Below are 26177 nucleotides of genomic sequence, written 5' to 3' on the forward strand. Positions count from 1 at the left end.
GTCTTGTTCCTCTGTAGTATGTTTTGAAATCAGGCAGTGTGAGACTTCCAACTATGTTCTTTTTCAAGATTGCTTTGGCTATTGTGAGGCCCTTGAGATTTGTTTTTAGGATACTTTATTCTATTCCTGCAAAGAATGACATTGGGATTTTGATAGGGATTGCACTGAATCTGTAGATAACTTTGGATAATATGGATATTTTAACTACATTAAGTTCTTCTAATCCATGAACAGTGTCTTTCATGTCTACAATGTCTTTCCATACATTTATATCTTTAATTTCTTTGAGCAGTGTTTTATAGTATTCAGTGTACAAGATTTTCATCTCCTTGGTTAAGTTTATCCTTAAGTACTTTATTCTTTTCGATGTTATAGTAAATTAGTTTGTTGTCTTAATTTTCTTTCCAGAATGGTCATGGTTAGTGTATAGAAAGAGTTGATTTTTGTGTAATTTTGTATCCTGTAACTGTTAAAATAATTTCTTAGTTTCAAGTTTTTTGTGGAATCCTTATACTTTTCTCATATAAAATTTTGTCACCCATGAAACAGATATAATTCTACTTTTTTCTTTCCAGTTTGGGTGGTATTTATTTATTTATTTATTTATTTATTTGCATCAGAGTAATGCTGGTTTCATAGAATGAGTTTGAAAATGTTCCCTCATTTTCAATTCTTTGGAAAAGTTTTAGAAGGATTGGTATTAATTATTCTTTAAATATTTGATAGAGGGATGCCTGGGGGGCTCAGTGGTTAACCGTCTGCCTTTGGCTCAGGGCATGATCCTGGGATCTGGGATTGAGTCCCACATCAGCCCCCTCCCAGAGACCCTGCTTCTCCCTCTGCCTGTGTCTCTGCCTCTCTCTCTCTCTGTGTCTCTCATTAATAAATAAATAAATAAGATCTTTATAAATAAATAAATATTTGGTAGAATTTTACAGTGAAGCCTCTGGTCCTGGACTTTTCTTTGTTGGGAGGCTTTTGAGTACTGCTTCAAATTTTTTATTAGTTATAAGTCTATTCCAATTTTTAAAATTTCTTACAAGTCATTGTTTGTAGGTTGTATGCTTCCAGGAATTTATCAATTTCTTCTAGGTTATCCAATTTATTGGCATATAATTGTTCATGGTAGTCTGTTTAATCCTTTTTATTTCTATGACATCAGTTGTAATGTCCCTTCTTTCATTTCTAATTTTATTATTTGAGTCTCATTTCTTTTTCTCTGAGTCTAGCTAAGGATTTGTCAATTTTGTTGATATTTTCAAAAAACCAATTCTTGGTTTTGTTAAATTTTTTAATTAAAAAAAATTTTTTAAAGGATTTTACCTATTTATTCATGAGAGACACAGAGAGAGAGAGGCAGAGACACAGGCAGAGGGAGAAGCAGGCTCCATGCAGGGAGCCCGACATGGGACTCGATCCCAGGTCTCCAGGATCAGGCCCTGGGCTGAGCTAAACCACTGAGCCACTGGGGCTGCCCTGTTAATTTTTCTATTGCTTCTATTTTCTATTCCATTTATCTGTCCTCTAATCTTTATTATTTCCTTCTTTCTGCTAGCTTTTGGGTTAGTTTGCTCTTCCTTTTTGTAGTCCTTGAGATGCAAAATTAGGTTGTTGATTTGAGATCTTTCTTCTTTTTTAATATAAGCACTTGTCACTATAAACTTTCTTCTTAGTACTGGTTTTATTGTATTCCATGTGTTTCAGCATGCTGTTTTATCTCCAGATTTCTTCTAAATTCCCTTGTGATTTCTTCTTTGACTCATTGATTGTTTAAAGTGAATTATTTATTTTCATATTCTATGTGATTTTTCTGTTTTCTTTCTGCTGTTGATTCCTAGTTCCATGGTTTGTGGCTTAACATGTGGTCTGTCTTGGTGGATGTTCTATGTGCACTTGAATGTGTATTCTGCTGTTTTGGGGTGCAGTATTTTGTATATGTCTCTTAGGTCCAGTTGGTCCCATTGTTTGGTTCAAGTCCTCTGTTTCCTTACTGATCTTCTCTCTGGTTGTTCTATCATAATGGAAGGGGAGGTATTAGAGTCTCCTACTATTATTGTATTGCTGTCCATTTCTCCCTTCAGTTCTCTCAATGAGTCATACATTTGGGAGCCTTAATCTCTCTTTAAAGATGATAGGATTTACAATTCTCATAAGGATCATATTTCACAACAGTGGAATGTAAAATGTTGCCTTGGAGAGACTATGCTCAAATGGCTGGAGCTCTTTGTGGCCAGAAGGGCTTGGGACACTAGACCACTCTTCTGCTTAGAAGACCTTCCCTATACTTCCATCCCTCTCACCATGGCCCAATGTAGCTTCTGTCTGCTTCTCTAATCCCATTCTATGATGTTTAATTGCTCATTACTGTGCCAAGCCTACCCTGACCTTAGCTTTTCTCTACTTCTTTAATACCCCTTTCTGCCTTAGCACACACACATGCATATGCACATGAGCACACACTGACATACATGTTGTGTTATTCAGGGTTTAGTATACACGAAATCTTTCCAGAGATTTCCAGAACCATTCTTAATGCTTGCTGGCTTTCAATCATATAAAATGTCTTTACATATATTAAAATACTTTTTGTTTTGAAGGTATATTTGTCAAGTTATATAAAACATACAAAACATTTTATCTGTTTGTTAGCTTGATTGGTATTTAAAAATATTTAGACAAGTAGCATGCAGGCTGCCATTGTGCTCTTGTACTGAAACTCACATACATTTAAGATGGGCCTGTAGGGAAGTTATATAAACAGAATTATTTATTATAGCAGGATTGTGAAAACATCTAATTTTATTCCTTGTTGGGACATTTAAGTTCTATCCAAATGATGGAACAATATTTATCCATATATTTAGATTGTTTGAAGCCCATGAACCATGGAAAAATACTTAGGATTTTAAAAATATAATGTAAAGTAAGAATAAATCTATATGAAAAATGCATGTAGAAAGAAATAAATGAAATAGTTCTCAGGATGGTAGGATTAAGGAATCTTCTCTATTTATTTTCAAAATATTTATACTGCTACATTTAACTCTATAATTTGAGTAAAAAGCAATACAAATCACTAGCCTGTTTCCACACCATTATTATGCTCTGAGCTTTCTGTCCACCAGCAGCAGGGTCTCCACGTCTGCTTGTGTGGACTGACATAGTGGGAAGACAGCCACAGAGCACTGTTCAGATTAAGATCATATATCTGCTAGACAAGAAATACTTTAAAGAATCTATAAAAATGAATAGTCCAGGACTCAAGGAGGATATATTTTTGAAATGTGGGGGGAATAAGTTTGCATGATCCTGTCTGGCATCAGCTTCATGAGGCAGAGGACTTTAGATTCATTCAGTTCTCCTGCCAGCAAAGAGAAGGGACAAGGGGACAAGTGAGGTCTGGCATAGGTAAGTCAGGGACTCTAAGGCACCCTAAGAGTCCTGAGGGATGAGCAGATACTAGGCAGGCAATGAGCATATGATGGAGAGACAATGAGGCAAAGGCAGATCCTTACAAATGTGTTGGTGCCCCTGAAACTGTGCATCAAGTTCTGTGTGGCAGAGCTTCTGAAAAGTCACCCAAAAAATTTTTGAAGAGGATTGGAGAATAAAAGTAGAAGGAGGGAAATCAATTTTTGAAATATCTAAAGAGAGAAAAGCTGAGATGTGATCCAGGACCTCAGCACGGAGGCTATAGAAATGAATTTGAAAGGAACCAGGAGAGAGAATCAACAGGACTCTGTAATTCATCAGAAGGAAAGTCAAGGGCAACAGGCAGGACGCTGGCTGAGCATCTGAGTGCATTGGTAGGACCACTGTTACCAGACACCAGCAGGACTCCAGAAACCAGTAAGGACTTGGTATTAGTTTATATTTTTGATTGAAAATCTAAGTTTATATTTATTTATGTCTGCTCTTTCCCAGGTTACAGTCCCATGGGGATCCATGATGTCTATATTTACATTTTATGTTTACATCAGCTGAGCTCAACAGTTACATAATCAAAGAAAGAAAGGCCTCTTTGGCCATGACCTCTTGTAAATTGTCAGAACTAGGTTTGCAGTCTAATCCGGAGGCATTTATGAATAAATACTGACCCCCAGTGTCTCGGTGAAGAAATAAAGATTATGTAAGGATTAAAAAACAAAGATTATGAAGTACCAAGACTCCTGGGAGAGTACCTGGAATCCAGGTACAAATCACATTCCCTACAATCCAGTTGGGAATCCTAGTGCGCTTTAGAAATTAAAATGCTCACTAGTTAACCCATGGCTAGTGACTGCCTGGAGAACTCCAAGGGATAGTCTACAGGACAAGTGTCAGAATGGATTAAGTAACCTTGATTCAAGTGGCCAATGGGCACATTAACTTTGTGATGGACTTTGTCCTCTCTGCTCCAGGGTCCAGCTTCAATTACTCCAAAGAGTCCGATCACTAACAGGGTAGGTTTTATGCGGTTCATTTCACTAATAAACTCCACCTCTCATTCCCAACCTAGGTCAACATTACATAAAATGAAGTTTCCTCTCAAGTGGATGCAAGGCAGTATTGTTGGTGGACATTCCCTTTTCAATAGCTGTGCATCTAGAGTGAATTCATGAAAAATTCTTGAGTGAACTCTGCAGCAAGCTAACTCCTTCAGCTGCAGTTGCTTTATTGAGAAAGTGAGAAAGTGACCACCTGACATCTTGGCCAACGGTTGCTACAATTACTGTCACTGGGCATCTATATTCTGCAGACTGGAAACTAGGCACTGGTTCTTTGGAGATATGTTTATGTCATATGGTGGGCTATGCTGAAATTTTTAAACACTTGGCTTTGCAGAGAAATCCATGAACAGGTTAAGCAATAAAACTGGCTTGATTGGTAGAGCTTCCTTCATGAAAACAATTTCCTTTCTTCCCTTTCATGAATCTTGTGTTGTTGGTTTTTTGTCTTTTGTTGTGTTTTTTTTTTTTGAAAGATTTTATTTATCTGAAGGACAGAGAGAGGCAGAGAGCACGAGTGGGGAGACAGGAGAGGGAAAAGCAACCTCCCCGTTGAGCAGGGAGCATGACTCAGGGCTTGATCCGAGGATCCCAGGATCCCAGGATCATGATCTGAGCTGAAGACAGACATTTAACCGACTGAGCCACCCAAGCACTCCATGAACCTTGCTTTTTAAGTGAGACTGGACTGAAGGCTTATGTGGCCAATCACAAGATGAATAAAAGGCAAATCTTTAGTGCCAACACAATCCATTTGCCTTTTGTTTGGGGCAATGAGAACCGGTCACTGCAGGCCTTTGACCCTCATCAGTCTTAGTAGAAGGACGCTTGGAATAGCAGTAGAAACCAAGGCTGCTTCAGAGTCACATGGACTCAGGCAGGGACTGGGACACTGAGATGAATGACACAAAGAACACCTGCAAGCTGGCTGCTGCACAGAGTTAACATTCAAGGAAACAGGCCCAGACGATACATACGGCTCAGGAGCCAAATGGTGACAGTAAGAAGGAATGCCACCCCAAGGCAGTAAAAGGAGATTAAAATAGAAGGTTTTGCATCAAGAGAAAGAAATTCCAGTTACTATTTGTCCAGCTACAAAGTAATGGCAACCATAATCCTGCTCCTGATTTGCTCTATCACCAGAAAAGCTAATTGTCGGTGTAATGCCTAACTGCAGTGCCAAACATAATTGAAATGAAATGCGTGTACAACTTGTTTCTTGACAATACAGTCTTGAGAAGTTTCTTCTCTTACCTAACAAGGACTGAGATTTCAAGAAGAGCAAAACAGCACAGAAATCAAGCACCTTTATCCAGTCACTACATGTAGGCTGTTTGTTTTAATTGCTTCTTTGTCAATTTTTTTCCTCCTGTCACTTTATTGTTCCTGGTTTCATTTTGAAAAATTTCAAAACCTATAGAAAAGCTGGAAGAATACAAAATTATACATGCTTTCCTCGGTTTATCAATTATAACATTTACTACATTTGCTTCCTGTCTCTCTCTAAATATATAGGGACCTTGTGTTGGCCAGACCATTCAGAAGTGAATTACAGACATGACACATCACCTTATAATCTCCAGGCCCCAAATGTCCTTTTTAACTTTTAATTAAAATAGCCAATTAAAGTTCAAATATCGAGGCCCTCATCCCAAATGTGATGGTGTCTGGAGGTATTTGGGACATACTCAGATTTACATGAGGTCTTGAGGGTAGATCCACCCCCAACCCCTCCTCTCTCCACCACATGAGAGCAAGATGTCTGTCAAGAAAACATCTGAGGAGGACCCTCATGAGGCACCAAATCTGCTAGTTCCTTGATCTCGGACGTCCCAGTCTCTGGCACTGTGACCAATGTTTGTTGTTTAAGCCACCTTGTCTGTTACAGCAGCTTGAGCAGACTAAAACAAATGTTTCATTATCTGTGATCATCATCACTCTTGTCTTTAATCTCAAATTGTCCCAAGTTTGGCACTTGAAGGCAATTTTTGTGTCCCATTAGTCTCTGGGCATTTTCTTCTTTATATTTTCTGTCCCAAACCTGGAACTGACCATTTTCCCAAACATCCCTGGTTCAATGGAATAGTAATTAGAAAGCAAGCTCAGGACAGTAGGTATCCTCATTATTACTAGGGTTTTGCTTCTAGGTCCTTTCAGCGGATGGGGAGTTGAGGGTGAGAAAAGGTGGTGTTAGGGAGAGAAAACACACACACACACACACACACACACACACACCTTCATATAAATATCTCCAGTTCAAAACCAATAAAAGAGCATTCTTTTTTATCTGTTTCTGTGTTCTATCTCCCTTCTCCCATAGTGAGTAACCTGATTCACAAGAACATCAGCAAATGTGCTCATTTCTTAAATCTATGCAATTGGCTTCAGAATTATTTAAAGTAGTCTCAGGAACATTTTCATCTTTAAAACAGTTGAATTTAACACCAGAGTCACCAAATCATCCCACATTATTCAGCAGAAACCACACATAACAGACTAACAGGTCCCTAGACAGCAACCAGAGGTAATACAGACAATATATACTAGCCAAGATTCAAACTGGACAACTTAGCAAAGGCTGCCATGCGGTTTCTCTAAAGCACCAAAAAAAAAAAAGAAAAAAAAAGACAAAGTTCAGAAGAGACTATTGATGGCTTCCATTTAAACTGTGCAGACTATTTAAATAAGCTATTTTCCTTTCAGAATCTATACTGCTTAATCTTTGGCATTTATTTCAGAAAAATCCAGTGGGGGCCGGTGTAGAGAGAGGGGAGATACACCTAACAGTGGTCACAGGTGACTGAGGTGGCAGTTGGGTGATAGACAGGCATGAGTGTTCTTTGTGCTATTTACACTCTCTGCTTTTGTGGATGTTTAAAGATTTTTATATTTTTAATTTATTTTTAAGGTTTTATTTATTTATTCATTAGAGACACAGAGAGAGGCAAAGACACAGGCAAAGGGAGAAGCAGGCTCCCTGCGGGGAGCCCGATGTGGAACATGATCCCAGGACCCTGCGACCACTATCTGAGCAAAAGACGGATGCTAACCACTGAGCAACCCAGGTGTCCCTAATGATTTTTATAATAAAAAGTTTTTTTAACGTATTCCTGTCAAATCAGAGTAAACGTAAGCTTAAATGGCCAGCTCCGACTTAAATAAAAAGCAAGTAAGAAGTATGTGGCTCTACTGTCTATACGTAGGAAGAGATAGTGACACCCTAGCTTACCTTTAGAAAATTGTCAAGGGAACTTACAATTTTTTGGCAACATAAGGTCCCAGTGTCTTAAAGGCTAGACTATATAGCTGGATTATCCTCCAACAAATAAAACATTACCAATTGTGGAAAAAGAGTGACTTTCATTTCTGCCTATTATTTGGCCAACTAACTTTGTCGTAGGAGGAAGATTGAATGATTAAAATATGCTTATATTTTGGATGTTTTATTTTTCCCCTTGGAATCAGTGTTTTAAATTCCCTTCATAGTCCAATGTGGAAAACTCTCAGGCCACAGCCAGATCTATTGTGAGGCAAGGCATGATTCAATACTACAAACAGCCAAAAACTTGGAAAATCCAATTATGCAAAACACAAAAGCAGGAAACATAATCAGGAACTGCAACATTGAGGCAATCTTGGTATGTTTCTGAGGGAAGAAGAACATAGGAAAGGCTTTCCAGGTAATGGGGAAGCTGAACTTTGAATAGACTGTTGCTTGCAAGAGCAAGAAAATGAATTAAAAATGACACCAGGGAGGATGCAACCTCTGTCTAGTAAAACTGTTTCCCCTAGCCCATTCTGTCAGAAGCAGTGAGGGGCCAGGAAAACGAAGAACTCTAACTACATGAAGGAAGGTGTGGGGAAGTACTTGACCTCGCTCTTCTCTTTTCTTGGGTGGCGACATGACCAGTTGGATTTCTGCATTTGGCCACTGGACTGGCCAAGTGCTGCCCACCGGGGATTGGTTTTAATAGGCTCACACAACACAACCAAAAAGAAATGAATAAATAAATTTGCCCCTGAAAAGCTACAGAGCATGGGGAGGCTTCCCAGATTGGAAGACAAATAACCACCACCATTACTGTGGAAATAAGCAGATCTCATTCAGAAATCTTTCTTGCACATCTTATCAAAGAAAAATACATGACATAACATATCCTTGTCCAAGGATGCTTTCTTGTCCGTGTTCAAATTAGTATTAGATGATGAGAAAACCTTCATTCTCTGAAGCAGAATGTCCGTTCTTTTGGAAAAGTAAATTCTCAGTGTCCTGGGATACAGTATTCATCTGAGATATTTAAAAATTGAAACTCTAGGAGCATCTTGCTATGGCCCTCATCTTAGCACACTGGTTCCACACTGGGACAATCATGTCAGCCTGGGCAGAGGAGACATGTCTAGTTGGCTCCAGTTAGTAGCCTTCAAGATTCCTACATCAAAAATTCTGGCTATCTTGTAAGCCATGTGAAGAAAACAGGTACATTAGGTGGTCTAAAGTTGAAGTATTGGAATTGTTAAAAATAATCTTACATGTCTTTAAAAAAAACTGAGGCACCTGGCTGGCTCAGTCAGTAGAGTATGTGCCTCTTGATCTTGGGGTTCTGAGTTTGAGCCCCATGCTGGATGTAGAGGTTCCTTAAAATAGAATCTTAAAAAAATAATTTTACATGAGGTTTTCATAAGCATCTCATTTATTTCAGCCAAGATCTCAAAAACAATAAGCCAAATTATATCAGAAAGTATCAGCAAAAAATTTAACCCTATCTTAGGAAAATTGCAAGATTCCAAAATGACTGGTTGTGAGTATAGCTTTGTGTGTAGAAGCACATCATTCTGCGGGGAGTACTTTGGGAGTGAACATCTTGATGTAGGACAAGGGAAGACTCCAATCTAAGCTCTTGAGTTGCATTAAGATATGGTCACCAATTGGGTTAGAAAAATCAGAGTTCAATTCCAGAGGTGAAACTGTTAAAGAACAGTCTGAGGTATAGCCTAGTCATAGGCTTGGAATTATAGGAAGATCTGATCTCTGAATTCTAAAGAATATTACTTGGTTAAGCAATTGGACTAAAATGAAGGGTTATGGTAGACACCATGTGTTGGTCAAAATGTAAAGCATCCACATTCCATGTCCTTATGCATCACAGATGTGGCCAGCTGTGAGCACTCCAGCTTCAGCTCTTCTTCCCAGCCATCTCCATTGGCCAGTGTGCAAAAAGAGTCCAAAGTAAGGACCAAATGGAGACCAAGCAGTAGCAAGGGTTTCAGAATTAGTTTTCTTCTATTGCCATTTACTATAAAATGGATATAAATAGATTAATCCACCAATGGAAAACCATGAAAAACTGATGAATTTTTCCCCCATGACTTTATCACTGAAATACATGTCACTTGCCTTGAAATAAGGTAAGAGTTTAAAGAAATGATGACTTACATGACCATGAGATTTAAAAATATAATCTAGAAAATAGTGTTATTGAGATTGATAAGTAATCATGTTGTCCACGGCCTACCCATGCTGCTCTATGTTATATACACTTGCTCTTGGCTGATGAACAATACATGTTTATGACAAGCCCCAATGTACCATATTTTCCCTGCTCATGTGAATAAAATTACATGCACTATATCTTACCTTTCCCCAAACCTTGATGTTCAATTTGTAGAGAATATCCATGTAACTCTTTGAGTGTTACAGGAAGATTTTGAACCAAAGACTAGTTCAGAGGCTTTTACCTAATGTTTATCACTTTGGGGATTTGTTTTCGGTCACAGACCTTTATTTTTAAACCAATTTTAAGTACCTAAAGCTTGAAGTTTAATACAACAGAACAAAAGGAGAATATAAACAGCTAGAGTTGTCTCCATGTTGCTAATTCTAGCAGCCAAAGGGGAATCCTACTGAACGTCAAAGAAAGGATGTCTCTGGACTAGAGACAAGGCAAAGGGCCTTATTGTTTGTTGTTGGCTTTCGTGGAGAAACCAAGGCAAAGGGCCTTATTGTTTGTTGTTGGCTTTCGTGGAGAAACCCACCTATGATTTATCCCATTTAATGGGCCTCTGGTTTTAACTAGCAAAGCATCCCTTTTCCTAGAGGAGAAGGCTAATTAGTAATAAATACTTAAGTAGAGTTTATTATCTAACATACCTTACTATCATTGCAGAAAGTCTCAGTAATATAAAAGTGAACTACTTATTGGAATAAGTAGTGCCTGTCAATAGTGAGTCAATAATGATTTATTGAATGATGAATACCTTAAACTTCACTTCTACTTGTTACTCTCCTGTCTTAGAAACTTAGGACATTGATTAAGCCCTACTGGTTACTAATTAGCCCCCATGAATAACTAATTCAAACAGGACTAGCAGGAGACTTCATTCATAAGACTTAAAGTCTCAGGCATCCTAAAGCCTTTATCTGGGCAACATAAATTACCTAGTTACCTATAGAAACTCTACCCCATAGCCCCATTTTGGAAAAATCAGGGGAAAATAAAGAGAGAAGAGAGATCAGCACCCATAAAACACTGCATGCCACTTCTTTTACTGCTATTCCTAGCTAGCAAATGGAAAGCCTTCATTTTTCCACTCGTTTTTTCACTTTTCCTTGATCATCTATTTTCTTAATAGCAGCTTGGATGGCATCTTGGTCGCCCAGGAACTGGTGAGGCCCAACAGCATGCAGGTTCTCATCCAGTTCCAGGAGAATGGGGACTCCAGTGGGAAGAGTGATGTTGATAATGTCTTCATCGGAGATACCTGTAGATCAGGAAAGGAATGGACAAGACATTAAAGGTGATGCAGGAGGAAGTTCTGTTCAGTTTTGTTTTGTTTTAAGGTTTTTATTTATTTATTTATTTTAGAAAGAGTGAACAGAATGAGGGATAGAGGGAGAGGATCTCAGGCAGACTGTACTGAGCGCAGAGCCTGATGTGGGGCTTGATCCCCGAACCCTGAGATCATGACCCAAGTTGAAATTGGGAGTCGGATGCTTAGGTGACTGAGCCACCCAGGTGCCCCGCTGCACATTTATTGAGTCCCATATTTGCTGCATGTCTGAAACCATTCCAGATACTGGAAGGGATTCTAGCTATAGTTCCTGGAAGGAAAAAAACTTCCCAGAAATTAAAAAAAAAAATCTCTGTCTCTTAGAGATTCCCATCACATCAAATTTTAGAACAGTAGATACCCTTCAGGGCAACCTGTTATTCCTTCAGTTTCCCATCTAAATCCTGTACATGAACCTTCTAGTAGCATTTGTCATAGCAGCCAAAAAATGGAAATGTCCCTCAAATGATGAAGGGATAAATTAACTGTGGTAGCTGTGGTATAGCCACAGAGTAAAATATTATTTGGCAATAAAAAAGAATTGTGTGCTGATACATGCTACACATTGATGAACTTTGAAAATATTATGCTAATATAAGCCAGTCACTATGGACGGTATGTTGTATGATTTCATTTATATAGGAAAATCTAGAGTGAGACAAATAGACTAGTGTTGCCTAGGACAAGACCAAATGGGGAAAATGGGAAGTGATAGCTAGGTATAGGGTTACTTTTGAAAACAATGAAAAGAGAGGAGGTGCAAGATGGTGGAAGAGTAGGGTCTCCAAGTCACCTGTCCCCACTAAATTACCTAGATAACCTTCAAATCATCCTGAAAATCTACGAAATCGGCCTGAGATTTAAAGAGAGACCAGCTGGAACGCTACAGTGAGAAGAGTTCGCGCTTCTATCAAGGTAGGAAGACGGGGAAAAAGAAAGAAACAAAAGGCCTCCAAGGGGGAGGGGCCCCGCGAGGAGCCGGGCTGAGGCCGGGGCGGGTGTCCCCAGGACAGGAGAGCCCCGTCCCGGAGGAGTAGGAGCTGCACCGACCTTCCCGGGGGAAAGGGGCTCGCGGGGAGTTGGAGCAGGACCCAGGAGGGCGGGGATGCCCTCGGGCTCCCGGGGACACTAACAGACACCTGCGCCCCGGGAGAGTGCGCCGAGCTCCCTAAGGGCTGCAGCGCGCACGGCGGGACCCGGAGCAGCTCGGAGGGGCTCGGGCGGTGGCTCCGCGGAGGGGGCTGCGGGGCGGGAACAGCTCGGAGGGGCTCGGGGGCGGCTCCGCGGAGGGGGCTGCAGGGCGGGAGCGCGAATCCAACAGCTCAGGCCCGGGAGCCCAGGGCGCCGGGACACAGCCCAGGATCCGGCCTCCCCCGGGACAGGCAGAGGCCGGGAGGGCCCAGGACAGCAAGGACGCTCCTGCCCCAGCTGAGCAGATCAGCGGCCCCGCCCTGGAGCCTCCAGGCCCTGCAGACGGAGAGCTCCGGAGTTCCTGAGGGGGCTGACTCCAGGGCTCCAGATCTGCGCCCCCCCCCCCCCCCTGCGGTTGTTCCTCCTGGGGCTTCACCGGGTAAACAACCCCCACTGAGCCCTGCACCAGGCAGGGGCAGAGCAGCTCCCCCAAGTGCTAACACCTGAAAATCAGCAGAACAGGCCCCTCCCCCAGAAGACCAGCTAGAAGGACAAGTTCCAGGGGAAGTCAAGGGACTTAAAGTATACAGAATCAGAAGATACTCCCCCGTTTTTGTTTGTTTGTTTTTGTTTTGTTTTGTTTTTCTGTTTGCTTCCCCCATCCTTTTTTTTCCCTTTCTTTCTTTCTTTTTCTTTCTCTTTTTCTTCTCTTTTTCTTCCATTTTTCTTTTTTCTTTTTCTCTTTTCTTTCCTTCTTTCTCTCCTCTCTTTTTCTCCTTTTCCCAATACAACTTGTTTTTGTCCACTCTGCACTGAGCAAAATGACTAGAAGGAAAACCTCACCTCAAAAGAAAGAATCAGAAACAGTCCTCTCTCCCACAGAGTTACAAAATCTGGATTACAATTCAATGTCAGAAAGCCAACTCAGAAGCACTATTATACAGCTACTGGTGGCTCTAGAAAAAAGCATAAAGGACTCAGGAGACTTCATGACTGCAGAATTTAGATCCAATCAGGCAGAAATTAAAAATCAATTGAATGAGATGCAATCCAAACTAGAAGTCCTAACGACGAGGGTTAACGAGGTGGAAGAACGAGTGAGTGACATAGAAGACAAGTTGATGGCAAAGAGGGAAACTGAGGAAAAAAGAGACAAACAATTAAAAGACCATGAGGATAGATTAAGGAAAATAAACGACAGCCTGAGGAAGAAAAACCTACGTTTAATTGGGGTTCCCAAGGGCGCCAAAAGGGCCAGAGGGCCAGAATATGTATTTGAACAAATCATAGCTGAAAACTTTCCTAATCTGGGAAGGGAAACAGGCATTCAGATCCAGGAAATAGAGAGACCCCTCCCTAAAATCAATAAAAACCGTTCAACACCTCGACATCTAATAGTTAAGCTTGCAAATTCCAAAGATAAAGAGAAGATCCTTAAAGCAGCAAGAGACAAGAAATCTCTGACTTTTATGGGGAGGAGTATTAGGGTAACAGCAGACCTCTCCACAGAGACCTGGCAGGCCAGAAAGGGCTGGCAGGATATATTCAGGGTCCTAAATGAGAAAAACATGCAACCAAGAATACTTTATCCAGCAAGGCTCCCATTCAAAATGGAAGGAGAGATAAAGAGCTTCCAAGACAGGCAGGAACTGAAAGAATATGTGACCTCCAAACCAGCTCTGCAAGAAATTTTAAGGGGGACTCTTAAAATTCCCCTTTAAGAAGAAGTTCAATGGAACAATCCACAAAAACAAGGACTGAATAGATATCATGATGACAATAAACTCATATCTCTCAATACTAACTCTGAACGTGAACGGGCTTAATGACCCCATCCAAAGGCCCAGGGTTTCAGACTGGATAAAAAAGCAGGACCCATCTATTTGCTGTCTACAAGAGACTCATTTTAGACAGAAGGACACCTACAGCCTGAAAATAAAAGGTTGGAGAACCATTTACCATTCAAATGGTCCTCAAAAGAAAGCAGGGGTAGCCATCCTCATATCAGACAAACTAAAATTTACCCCGAACACTGTAGTGAGAGATGAAGAGGGACACTATCTCATTCATACTTAAAGGATCTATCCAACAAGAGGACTTAACAATCCTCAATATATATGCCCCGAATGTGGGAGCTCCCAAATATTTAAATCAATTAATAACCAAAGTGAAGAAATACTTAGATAATAATACACTTATACTTGGTGACTTCAATCTAGCTCTTTCTATACTCAATAGGTCTTCTAAGCACAACATCTCCAAAGAAACGAGCGCTTTAAATGATACACTGGACCAGATGGATTTCACATATATCTACAGAACCTTACATCCAAACTCAACTGAATACACATTCTTCTCAAGTGCACATGGAACTTTCTCCAGAATAGACCACATACTGGATCACAAATCGGGTCTGAACCGATACCAAAAGATTGGGATCATCCCCAGGGGCATATTCTCAGACCATAATGCCTTGAAATTAGAACTAAATCACAACAAGAAGTTTGGAAGGACCTCAAACATGTGGAGGTTAAGGACCAGCCTGCGAAAAGATGAAAGGGTCAACCAGGAAATTAAGGAAGAATTAAAAAGATTCATGGAAACTAATGAGAATGAAGATACAACTGTTCAAAGTCTTTGGGATGCAGCAAAAGCAGTCCTAAGGGGGAAATACATTGCAATACAAACATCCATTCAAAAACTGGAAAGAACTCAAATACAAAAGCTAACCTTACACATAAAGGAGCTAGAAAAAAAACAGCAGATAGATCCTACACCAAGCAGAAGAAGAGAGTTAATTAAGATTCGAGCAGAACTCAACGAAATTGAGACCAGAAGAACTGTGGAACAGATCAACAAAACCAGGAGTTGGTTCTTTGAAAGAATTAATAAGATAGATAAACCATTAGCCAGCCTTATTAAAAAGAAGAGAGAGAAGACTCAAATTAATAAAATTATGAATGAGAAAGGAGAGATCACTACCAACACCAAGGAAATACAAACGATTTTAAAAACATATTATGAACAGCTATACGCCAATAAATTAGGCAATCTAGAAGAAATGGACGCATTCCTGGAAAGCCACAAACTACCAAAACTGGAACAGGAAGAAATAGAAAACCTGAACAGGCCAATAACCAGGGAGGAAATTGAAACAGTCATCAAAAACCTACCAAGACACAAAAGTCCAGGGCCACATGGCTTCCCTGGGGAATTCTATCAAACGTTTAAAGAAGAAACCATACCTATTCTACTAAAGCTGTTTGGAAAGATAGAAAGAGATAGAGTACTTCCAAATTCATTCTATGTGGCCAGCATCACCTTAATTCCAAAACCAGACAAAGGAGAATTACCACCAATTACCACTGTCTTGTCATCAAGACAGTGTGGTACTGGCACAAAAACAGACACATAGATCAATGGAACAGAATAGAGAATCCAGAAGTAGACCCTGAACTTTATGGTCAACTAATATTTGATAAAGGAGGAAAGACTATCCACTGGAAGAAGAAAGTCTCTTCAATAAATGATTCTGGGAAAATTGGACATCCACATGCAGAAGAATGAAACTAGACCACTCTCTTCCACCATACACAAAGATAAACTCAAAATGGATGAAAGATCTAAATGTGAGACAAGATTCCATCAAAATCCTAGAGGAGCTGAGTGAAGTAAGTCAATTGGAGAAGGACAGTGTATGTTCTCATTCATTTGGGGAATATAAATAATAGTGAAAGGGAATATAAGGGAAGGGAGAAGAAATGTGTGGGAAATATCAGAAAGGGAGACAGAACATAAAGACTCCTAACTCTGGGAAACGAACTAGGGGTGGTGGAAGGGGAGGAGGGCGGGGGGTGGGGTGAGTGGGTGACGGGCACTGAGGGGGACACTTGACGGGATGAGCACTGGGTGTTATTCTGTATGTTGGCAAATTGAACACCAATAAAAATTATTTTATTAAAAAAAAGACATTAAAAAAATCCTAGAGGAGAACACAGGCAACACCCTTTTTGAACTCAGCCACAGTAACTTCTTGCAAGATACATCAACGAAGGCAAAAGAAACAAAAGCAAAAATGAACTATTGGGACTTCATCAAGATAAGAAGCTTTTGCACAGCAAAGGATACAGTCAACAAAACTCAAAGACAACCTACAGAATGGGAGAAGATATTTGCAAATGATGTATCAGATAAAGGGCTAGTTTCCAAGATCTATAAAGAACTTCTTAAACTCAACACCAAAGAAACAAACAATCCAATCATGAAATGAGCAAAAGACATGAAGAGAAATCTCACAGAGGAAGACATAGACATGGCCAACATGCACATGAGAAAATGCTCTGCATCACTTGCCATCAGGGAAATACAAATCAAAACCACAATGAGATACCACCTCACACCAGTGAGAATGAGGAACATTAACAAGGTAGGAAACCACAAATGTTGGAGAGGATGCGGAGAAAAGGGAACCCTCTCACACTGTTGGTGGGAATGTGAAGTGGTACAGCCACTCTGGAAAACTGTGTGGAGGTTCCTCAAAGAGTTAAAAATAGACCTGCCCTACGACCCAGCAATTGCACTGTTGGGGATTTACCCCAAAGATTCAGATGCAATGAAACGCCGGGATACCTGCACCCCGATGTTTCTAGTAGCAATGTCCACAATAGCCAAACTGTGGAAGGAGCCTCGGTGTCCATAGAAAGATGAATGGATAAAGAAGATGTGGTTTATGTATACAATGGAATATTACTCAGCTATTAGAAATGACAAATACCCACCATTTGCTTCAACGTGGATGGAACTGGAGGGTATTATGCTGAGTGAAGTAAGTCAATCGGAGAAGGACAAAATTGTATGTTCTCATTCATTTGGGGAATATAAAAAATAGTGAAAGGGAATATAAGGGAAGGGAGAAGAAAAGTGTGGGAAATATCAGAAAGGGAGACAGAACATAAAGACTCCTAACTCTGGGAAACGAACTAGGGGTGGTGGAAGGGGAGGAGGGCGGGGGGTGGGGGTGAATGGGTGACGGGCACTGAGGGGGGCACTTGACGGGATGAGCACTAGGTGTTATTCTGTATGTTGGTAAATTGAACACCAATAAAAAATAAATTTATTATTAAAAAAAAAGAAAACAATGAAATTGTTCCAAAATGGACTGTGGTGATGGATGTACACATACTAAAAGCCACCGAACTGTATTCTTTATATGGGTGAACTGTATACTATGTAAATTATATCTCAGTGAAGCTATTAAACAATATGATACAGATCCAGAGAAGTTAATAAAATTTCTCAAATCACAGGACTGTTAGGGCAATAAAATTGGACCCGGGTTTTTTTATTTCCAAATGCCAGGACTTCAACTCTGGTCATCTGTCTGTGGCTACTTCCACAACTGTATAGGGAGAGAGGAGAATGTCTGTATCCATGCTGTGCCCTTGTGAGGGGCTGGGTACTAACTAAGCAGTAGCATCTAGTGTTCTGTTTTCAGGACTGGTAAAGGACATGAAAGATTTGTCTGATGTCTTTGAAACAGCTAAGACACTGGGATCATGATGGGCCAAGTTTAGGGGTTGTAATCTGTGACTTTAGATAAGAGTTCTAGGTCTTTGGCAAGAGGCTAGAGCACACTTGGGACTCTCTTGTTTGACCATGGCCCCAGATCTATCCAGATCCTGACAGGTCCTCTCTTTAGTATCACCACCCTCAAGCTCATGCCTGTGGCTTAGATAATAACTCACTTTTGTGTGGGACCAAATCAAAGAGCCAACTAAACAAAAGCCATGAGAACTATAATATTTCACCTACAAAGGAAGGAGAGTGCAACAAAAATAGAAACACTTCCAATAAATAAATTAAAGTTGACATTCCATTTTAGTGACTACTCAATTAATTCACACAGCAGACTAATTACTTACACATATTTAAAATACTTAGACTGGTTAATAATCAGTCAATGAGACTTAAGAGACTGAAATTTTAAAAATAGCAAATTAGGAAAAAACACAGTAAAGCTATTACTCATTACTCAATTTTGGCATAAGCCATTCTTCATCCTGAGAAAGTTAAGCAAGCAGAAGTCCTAAGGCTAGAATAATGCATCTGCACTGAATTAAGCCAATTGAATCAATACTACATTATGCAATAATGTATTATAAATTCATTAACTGGCACATCATATGAAGGTTAAAATGAGTGGACAAACAGCACATCTCCTGTCTGATAACTGTCTTAGATTTTTTTATACGGCATCCAAGAATGTATTGAAGGGAATCATCAGAGTCCTCACCCAGCAACAACCCCTCTCTCTCACTCCCCATCCACAGCAACCTCTTCTTGAACCCCCAACCATTGTCTTTAATCCTTTTTTTTTTTTTTTAAAGTAGTCTCCACAGCCAGCATGGAGTCCAACACAGGCTTGAATTCATGACCCTGAGATCAAGACCTGAGCTGAGGCTGACTGAGCTACCCAGGTGCCTCTGTCTTTAATTTTTGAATCTTCACATAGGAGGATGTAAAAGTTAACTGCAATCAATCTAAATGACTGGGACATTTCAAGTAAGAAATAAGGAAAATTAATGGTAAGTCAAAGGGGTAACTCAATGATAATATGGGGAGACATTCAAACAACTTCATTTTCTGCATATGAGATTAACTTCAGATAGTTAAATCTGCACCTGTGAGCCCCACCACCCCAGGTCATTATAGCAGGAAGAGGAACCACAGCCAGTTATTAATATCACTGTTACATATATATGCTATACAGCACACACACTTGGCCTTCTATTAGAGGTGGCTGCACAAATGCTTGCCTCTCCCACCAGGATTACAAACTCCTTGAAAACAGGGCCATGTTCTCATCCAGCCCTGCAACCTATGCTCTTAGAACAGTTCCTTAGCCACTGTGAGAATTTAGTAAATTTTTGTTCAACTGTAAAGACCTTAGTATATGTTGGCTGCCACGATCCAGAAATCATTTAGCTATATGATCTACTATTACAACTGTATGTATTATATGAATCTACTTTTTACATATAAATACAAGCAATAATGAATAAAATATTAACTAAAAACTAATGCATGAAGCCTATACATGAAAGCACTCTGAAAACTTTGCCAGTGGTACACTATTGGTCAAATTTCAGGAAGAGATAAAAATGGAGACATATGCTCCTCAAAAGTAAAGATTTTGCATGTCCAGTTCTAGAGGCTATATCCTGTATCAAGAACAGTGCCTGAACTGATAGGGCCCTCAGCATGTAGCTGAAATGAATAAATCTGAACCCTTTGAGCTCTCCAATTAAATCTAGTCTTATACTGTTGAAACCTTGATGAAAGATTATGTTTCCTTTATAACCTTCCAAGAAAAGAGAGTGCAGAAGCCTCTTAGCCTTGAAGAAGAGGTTGTTTACATTTAGTGCTAATAAGCAATCCAATTTGTCTTCCATATATTTTCTTTGATTTCTTCCAAAGGGTTTGCTCAAAATCTTTGAATCTTGGGAAACAGGAGAAAAGATGTCTGGGGAGACAGAGCTGTCTGGGGAGACAGAGCTGTCCGGGGATGAGAGCAAACCCTGAACCTATAGCACATGTTTTTGGAAACTAGGAAAAGAGGGAACCCACTTTGGTCAATTCATTTGACCTTGAGGTGCCACTCATGACCCCCTATACCTTTCCCAAGCAAGGAAGTCACAATTCAAGCCCCACTGATGGGCGATTTGTGATGAGAGGTCTGTATTCTATTGCAAAAATAAGAATTGACACAAGAGACTCAATTTCATAGAAGATATACCTATTTTTAATTAGAATTCCTTAAGGTTTGGATGCTATTACTATAACTTAAAGATAGGCTGGGAAACAATTGGGGTATATGATATATAAAGGGGTATATGATGATAGGATCACAGCCTCTAATTTAGAATAAGGCAGAGAGAAGAATCCACTCCACATTGAATTTTATAGCAAAATAGCCTATAACTTTTAAAAATAAAGGTTTTTATAGATCAATTATACTTCTAATAAGAGAAAGGTTAACCATACCACCAGACAAGCATTCACTTTGCAGGAGAGGCCTGAATTTGCAGCTTCTGAAAATATCACACTAAAATGCCAAAGGTGATACACTCCTCAGTGCCACCCCCAACAGCTGGCCCCAGCTGACCTGCCCTCCCTGCTTCTCTAATTTCGCCTCATGGCTTCTTTGCCTTGCCATGTGTGCAGCTGCACACAATTCTTCAGAGATCAAACCTGTTGTTCGTGAGTCTCCTGCATGCCACTCTGATTCCAAACTAGAGACTGCCTAGTCCTGTGCTTGAACCCAGACTAAACAATCCACTTCCGCTGGCAAGATGCAGACTACATCCAAGGCTTCAGTTCAGTGCCTGGCTTTTCCTTCAGTGTGGGCCAGCAGGAAACAAACAGGAAGTGACTATGCCAACCACAGAGAAAGAAACACACGCCTGTCTGGAACGCTGCAGAACAGGATGCTCTAGATACTAAGCCTGTGTTAGGAGCTTTCATATGGTGGTGCTCTGTGAGAAGTGTGTCTGAGTCTAGCCCTGCTTTTGCCTGGTTTTATTAGCACAGCAGTGATAACCATTTGTGCTGCTAAGAATAGATGAAGCCCTCCCTTAGGTAGGAATTTTCTTACTATATATTATCTCCTGGGTCTGTCTGAAGTCTTGTTTCTTCTGAAAGTATTAAGAGCTGCTTTCAAGTTAAAAGTAATGGAATCCCCCCAATTATCTACAGTTGAAAAGCAGAGATATTAAATTAGCAATTGGCAGGGGAGAGGCTGTCCTGATCAGGAAAGAAGCGTATCCTGGGCCCTGACATGTGGTTCTTGGGTTTGCACTTCTTGTACAAGACTGCTGCCTCGCTCTGAATTCAGAACACTTGCCTCCCTGCACCGTTCCTACTCCTGCATTGACCTACTCCTAGACTGGCTGGTTGGGAGAAGGAAAAAAAGTCAGAAGACCCCATGATGACTAGGGAATTCAGAGGCAAGTGAGCAGAAATCACAGTGGTGCAGAAAAAGCTTTACTGGAAGAGCTCACAACCCCCAAGTACAAAGCTTCATGGTGTGGCAATTTATAGCTAATTTATGAAGACAGGCTTTGGTGATTCCCTACGCGGTCCATGGTTTAAACGCTGAGTAAACACAGCACCAACTGCTCCCAGAAAGCATACCAGTGCCCTCCAGGTTAGTTTTCAAAGGCAAAGGTAGGTGTATATGTAGCAACCTTCCTTTAATTATACTATTTGACAGTCAACTAATATTGGCCTATTATTTTGTGCAACAAAAGGCATGGTCCCCATTAGGGCAATGGTCATTTCACTGGATAAAAGCAAGACTTTTTAAATTGAGGTATAATATACGTACAGTAAAATTCACCCTTTCGAGTGTACAGAATAATTTTATGAACCCCCCAAATTTCCTTGTACCCCTTTGCAGCCTGCCCTTTCTTCACCGATCTGTTTTCTGATTTGATAATATTGCTTTTTCGTGAATGGTAAATAAATGGAGTCATACAATGCACAATTTGTTGCTTTAAAAAATAATAGAAATTTATTTTCTTATGGTTGTAGAGCTATCAAGGTCTGAGGCCTCTCTCCTTGGTTTGTAGATGGCTGTCATCCCCCTGTGCCTTCACATGTCTGTGTCCTGATCTCTTATGAGGACACCAATTATGTTGTACTAGGGCCACCCTAGTGGCCCCATTTTACTTTAATTACCTCTTTAAAAAAATCGTATGTCCAAATATGGTCATATTCTGAACTACTGGGGCCTGAGACTTCAAGAGGATTGCACAATATATAGCTTTTTGAATTCAGTGTCTTTCACTTAGCATAAAGCAGTTGAGATTCACCCATGATGTTGGGTGTGTCAGTAGTCTGCTCCTTTTTATCTAAAGCAGTTTCTTTAGGTAAAACAGCTTAGTGATCAATGATTGGTCAACTGAAATAAAACTATGACCTAGATACACTAAAAGCAGAGTAAAACACAGGATTGAAGAACAGCTTTCCAGCCAGCTCAGAGCCTTGCCCTAGTTCCTATGTTAAACAGGATACATATGTAAAATGCCTAGAACTGCACATAGCACACAGCATGCACTCAAAATAGGGCCACCTTGTATAGCTGTGCTAGGGAACACCATACACGAACCACAATGTTAGGGTAACAGCAATAATAAGTGGAGACTCAGTTCCATCAAATTAACTTTTAATGGTTTACCTGCCAAGGATACTCTTGACTCAGCTTCTTAAAACATAGTATTCCAAACAAAAAATAGAACAAGGGAAGGGCTACTTTTCAGAAAAAAAATTAAAACAAAAAAGCCCAGGCAGTAATCATGTGTGGAGACTCAGCAAACTGGGTTTGGGTGGAGTTCACGACTCCAACTAATTATCATGATCATGGCTAAGTCATCTGAAGTCTGTCTGGGTTTCATTTTCCTTCAACAGCACCTGTCTTCTTTTTCACAAATGGAAAAAGTGTCAGCACCTTTGAAAAAGCACCTTGACTGCTTATAGGGTAAAGTCGTCATACCACCAAATAGTTGAGAAACAAAATAATGTCATAAGAACCAACACTCTTCATTGCTGAGGTATATACGATATAGGGTAGATGTGTAACACTAGTATACTTTCAAGTAAAAGGATCATAAGGCACTGAGATTTTGGGGTAAACCAAAAATATAAGCAGTTATTTAATGGGGTCATCATCCTTCCTACCCCAAGTTATAGTCTTTAAATAATAAAGTATTTTTGTGATATGACAATATGCTGTCATTGGATTCTATCAGCTATCACCCTCCTCCCCAGCAGGAAGTAGCAGGTTTAGGTCTGTTGAATGGTTTAAGGACAATACAGGGAAACTGCCCCAGTTCCTTGAAAGATCCTGTTTATAAGGGAGAGTTTTATATAAACATACCTAGAAAGCATGCCTATGAATCAGATGAATCTACAATCACAAGCATTCTTACTTTGTAATCAATGCAAAGAATTTAGCAACTTTTGTTTTTACAGGAAGTGTGGAATCTTATCAGAGCCATTTCAAGGATTCATTCTTACTATTAGTGAAGGCTAACATCTTTATAAGGTGACCATATGATTTATCATTCAAGTGGGGCACTTTTGAAAATGAAAGGAGAGGCTATTAATAATTGCACTGGGCCAACAGGTATTAACCAGAAAATGACTAATGGTCATATGTATGTACATACGTAACTATACAGTAAGAATAATGTGGCAATTAAAGATGGTAAATTTTAGGACATGTTTTAAACACAATGAGCACATATAAATTGACAAGTAGTCCTTACTATCAGATAAAAATCTGTATGTTCCCCCTAAAGTAATTTTTTGGAGTCTTAAAAAGTCAGCATCCAAATTCAAAGGAATGTTTTCTTTTAGGTTGGGCCTTTATCAAGTACCACAGAAAGCCCTGTAAAACTTGAGCTCCTGAAAGTCAGACATGCAAGTTAAGAGGATTCATGTTGCTATTCCTATTCTGGTGAACATATACATCCAGAATCAATTTTTAAAAATCTAAAATCTCATTAAGAAATGACATGTTAGAAATAACACATGATTTCTTCTGATCTTGGGAAAGTCACTTATACTTAATTCTTAGAGCTGTGACAGAATACTTGGATCTTATTTTTCAATATACACTATAAGAGAAATCTCTTAGTGGAGATTGGTGTCTAGGGAACTCCTAAAATAAGACATGATAACTAATTTATCAAGTGATCCTAAAATCTAGTTTAGTCCATTTCACGGACATGAAATAATTTCTTCCATGTTAGGCGTGGAAGCCATTATAGGAAATCACAGCGACATCAAAGAGCTCCACGAATCTTAACAGCACCACCAGGGGGTACTACAGGCCAAAAAGGAACAAAGTTGTTCTCTGACCCAGGATGGATGAGCCCTGATTACATACCAGCCTTATGTCTTCTATGGACAGATCCCAATTTTCCCATCCACTCCATTTGTTTCCCTACCTATGGACTTGTGCCTAATGGCATATTATGGATTTTGTCATTTTTTTCCCCCTGAATATCGGCCATCCTTCCTGGTCACCAACCCTCCCATTTCCAGTCCCTGTCTCATCTACACCTCCCCTGTCCTTGGCTTGCAGACATCTGCCAACTCCATACCCTTTCTATTTTCACATACTTCCAACTCGAATCTCCTCATACCATTTACCTCTTCCAGCATGAACACTGCTGTTTTAAATTAATTATCTCCAAATAAAAACATATTGTCTAAGGCCTATATTATAGGGATAGGGATAGGAATTGCAATTTAAGGTTGCTTCAATTTCATTAAGCCCTGAAAGGTGATTCTGTTCTATCATCCAACTTAAAAAAAAAAAAAAAAAAAAAGACCTTCAGAAGAAAGTTTAAATAAAGCATGAGGACTAATGCCTGCTCATTTTTCATCAATCCCTATAAATCCATTTCTGCCCTAGTGGTCAAAGTTGTATTTTGTTTTATCTTTTCCTTATTCTGTACTCCACATCCATGCATACCTACTTTGATAGCATTTCCATATATTTGCCCTGAAATATTTTTTTCTAGGCCAAAGTCAAATCCTTTCTTCCTTCAATCCCATTGACTAAACTATTTGAGCAGCTTTAATTAGAAATTCACATACCATACCATTTACCCACATAAACTGTACAGTTTGATGGTTTTTAGTATATTCAGATTTGAACAACCATCATTACAATCAATTGTAGCACATTTTCACAACCCTGACATGAAAACCTGTACCCAACCAAAGTCACTCTTCATTCCGCACCCCCTTTACCTCCACCCCGGGCCTAGGAAACAAATAATCTGTTCTCTGTCTCTAAAGATTTGGTCAGGCTGATATTTCATTTAAGTAGAATTGTAAAATATACGCTCCTTTGTGACTGGTTTCTTTCAGGTAACAATAATTTCCAAGTTCATCCATGTTGTAGCACATAAGACAATTCCATTCTTCTTCATTGCTGAATAATTTTATATTGAATAGATATATCAAGCTTAATTTACCCAGTCACAAGATGATGGGCATTTGGGATGCTCCCATGTTTTGGCTCTTATGAATAACATTTCTATGAAGGTTTGTGTATAGGTTTTCGTATGGACATATGTTTTCATTTCTCTTAAGTACTGTTATGGGTTGAACTGTATCCCTCCAAAAAGATATGTCGAAGTCCTATCCTGAGAATGTGACCTTCTTTGGAAACAGGGCTTTTATATAGAGGTAATCAAGATGAGGCCTTTGGCTCTACTCAAATATTATTTGTGTTCCTAAAAAAGGGAGGGGGGGAATTAGGAGAAGGAAGAGAGAGACAGAGGAAAAACACCAAGTAAAGTCTGAGGGCCACACTGATGCATCTACCAACCAGGGAACACCAAAGATTTCCAACAAACACAAGAAACTAGAAGAGGCAACAAAGGATTCTCACCTTGAGCTTTTGAAGAGAATAGGACCCTGCCAACACTTTAATTTAGGACTTCCAGCCCCCTAGAACTGTGAGAAAATTAGTATATATTGTTTTAAGCCATACAGTGACTGGTACTTTGTCACAGTAACACTATGAAATGAATACAGGTAAATATTGGTGGGTCATATGGTAATTGCGTGTTTAATCTATTGAGAAGCTGCCACATTGTTTTCCATACCAGCTATACAAATGATTGTTTTTCAGTAAATTATTAGTGGTTTTAA

General features: G+C 39.7%; 1 protein-coding gene across 1 annotated transcript in view; it reads right to left on the minus strand.

The window, feature by feature from the left end:
• Positions 1-7196: 7196 nt before the first annotated feature.
• The window catches only part of BPGM (bisphosphoglycerate mutase), a 34593-nt gene continuing 15612 nt past the window's right edge, over positions 7197-26177 (minus strand). Inside the window, exon 3 of the mRNA XM_038559478.1 lies at positions 7197-11246. Within this exon, the coding sequence (XP_038415406.1) occupies positions 11065-11246 (182 nt within the window). The 3' untranslated portion in view covers positions 7197-11064. The remainder of the gene's footprint in view (positions 11247-26177) is intronic.

This window comes from Canis lupus, chromosome 16, assembly GCF_011100685.1.
Source record: "Canis lupus familiaris isolate Mischka breed German Shepherd chromosome 16, alternate assembly UU_Cfam_GSD_1.0, whole genome shotgun sequence".
Taxonomy (NCBI): domain Eukaryota; kingdom Metazoa; phylum Chordata; class Mammalia; order Carnivora; family Canidae; genus Canis; species Canis lupus.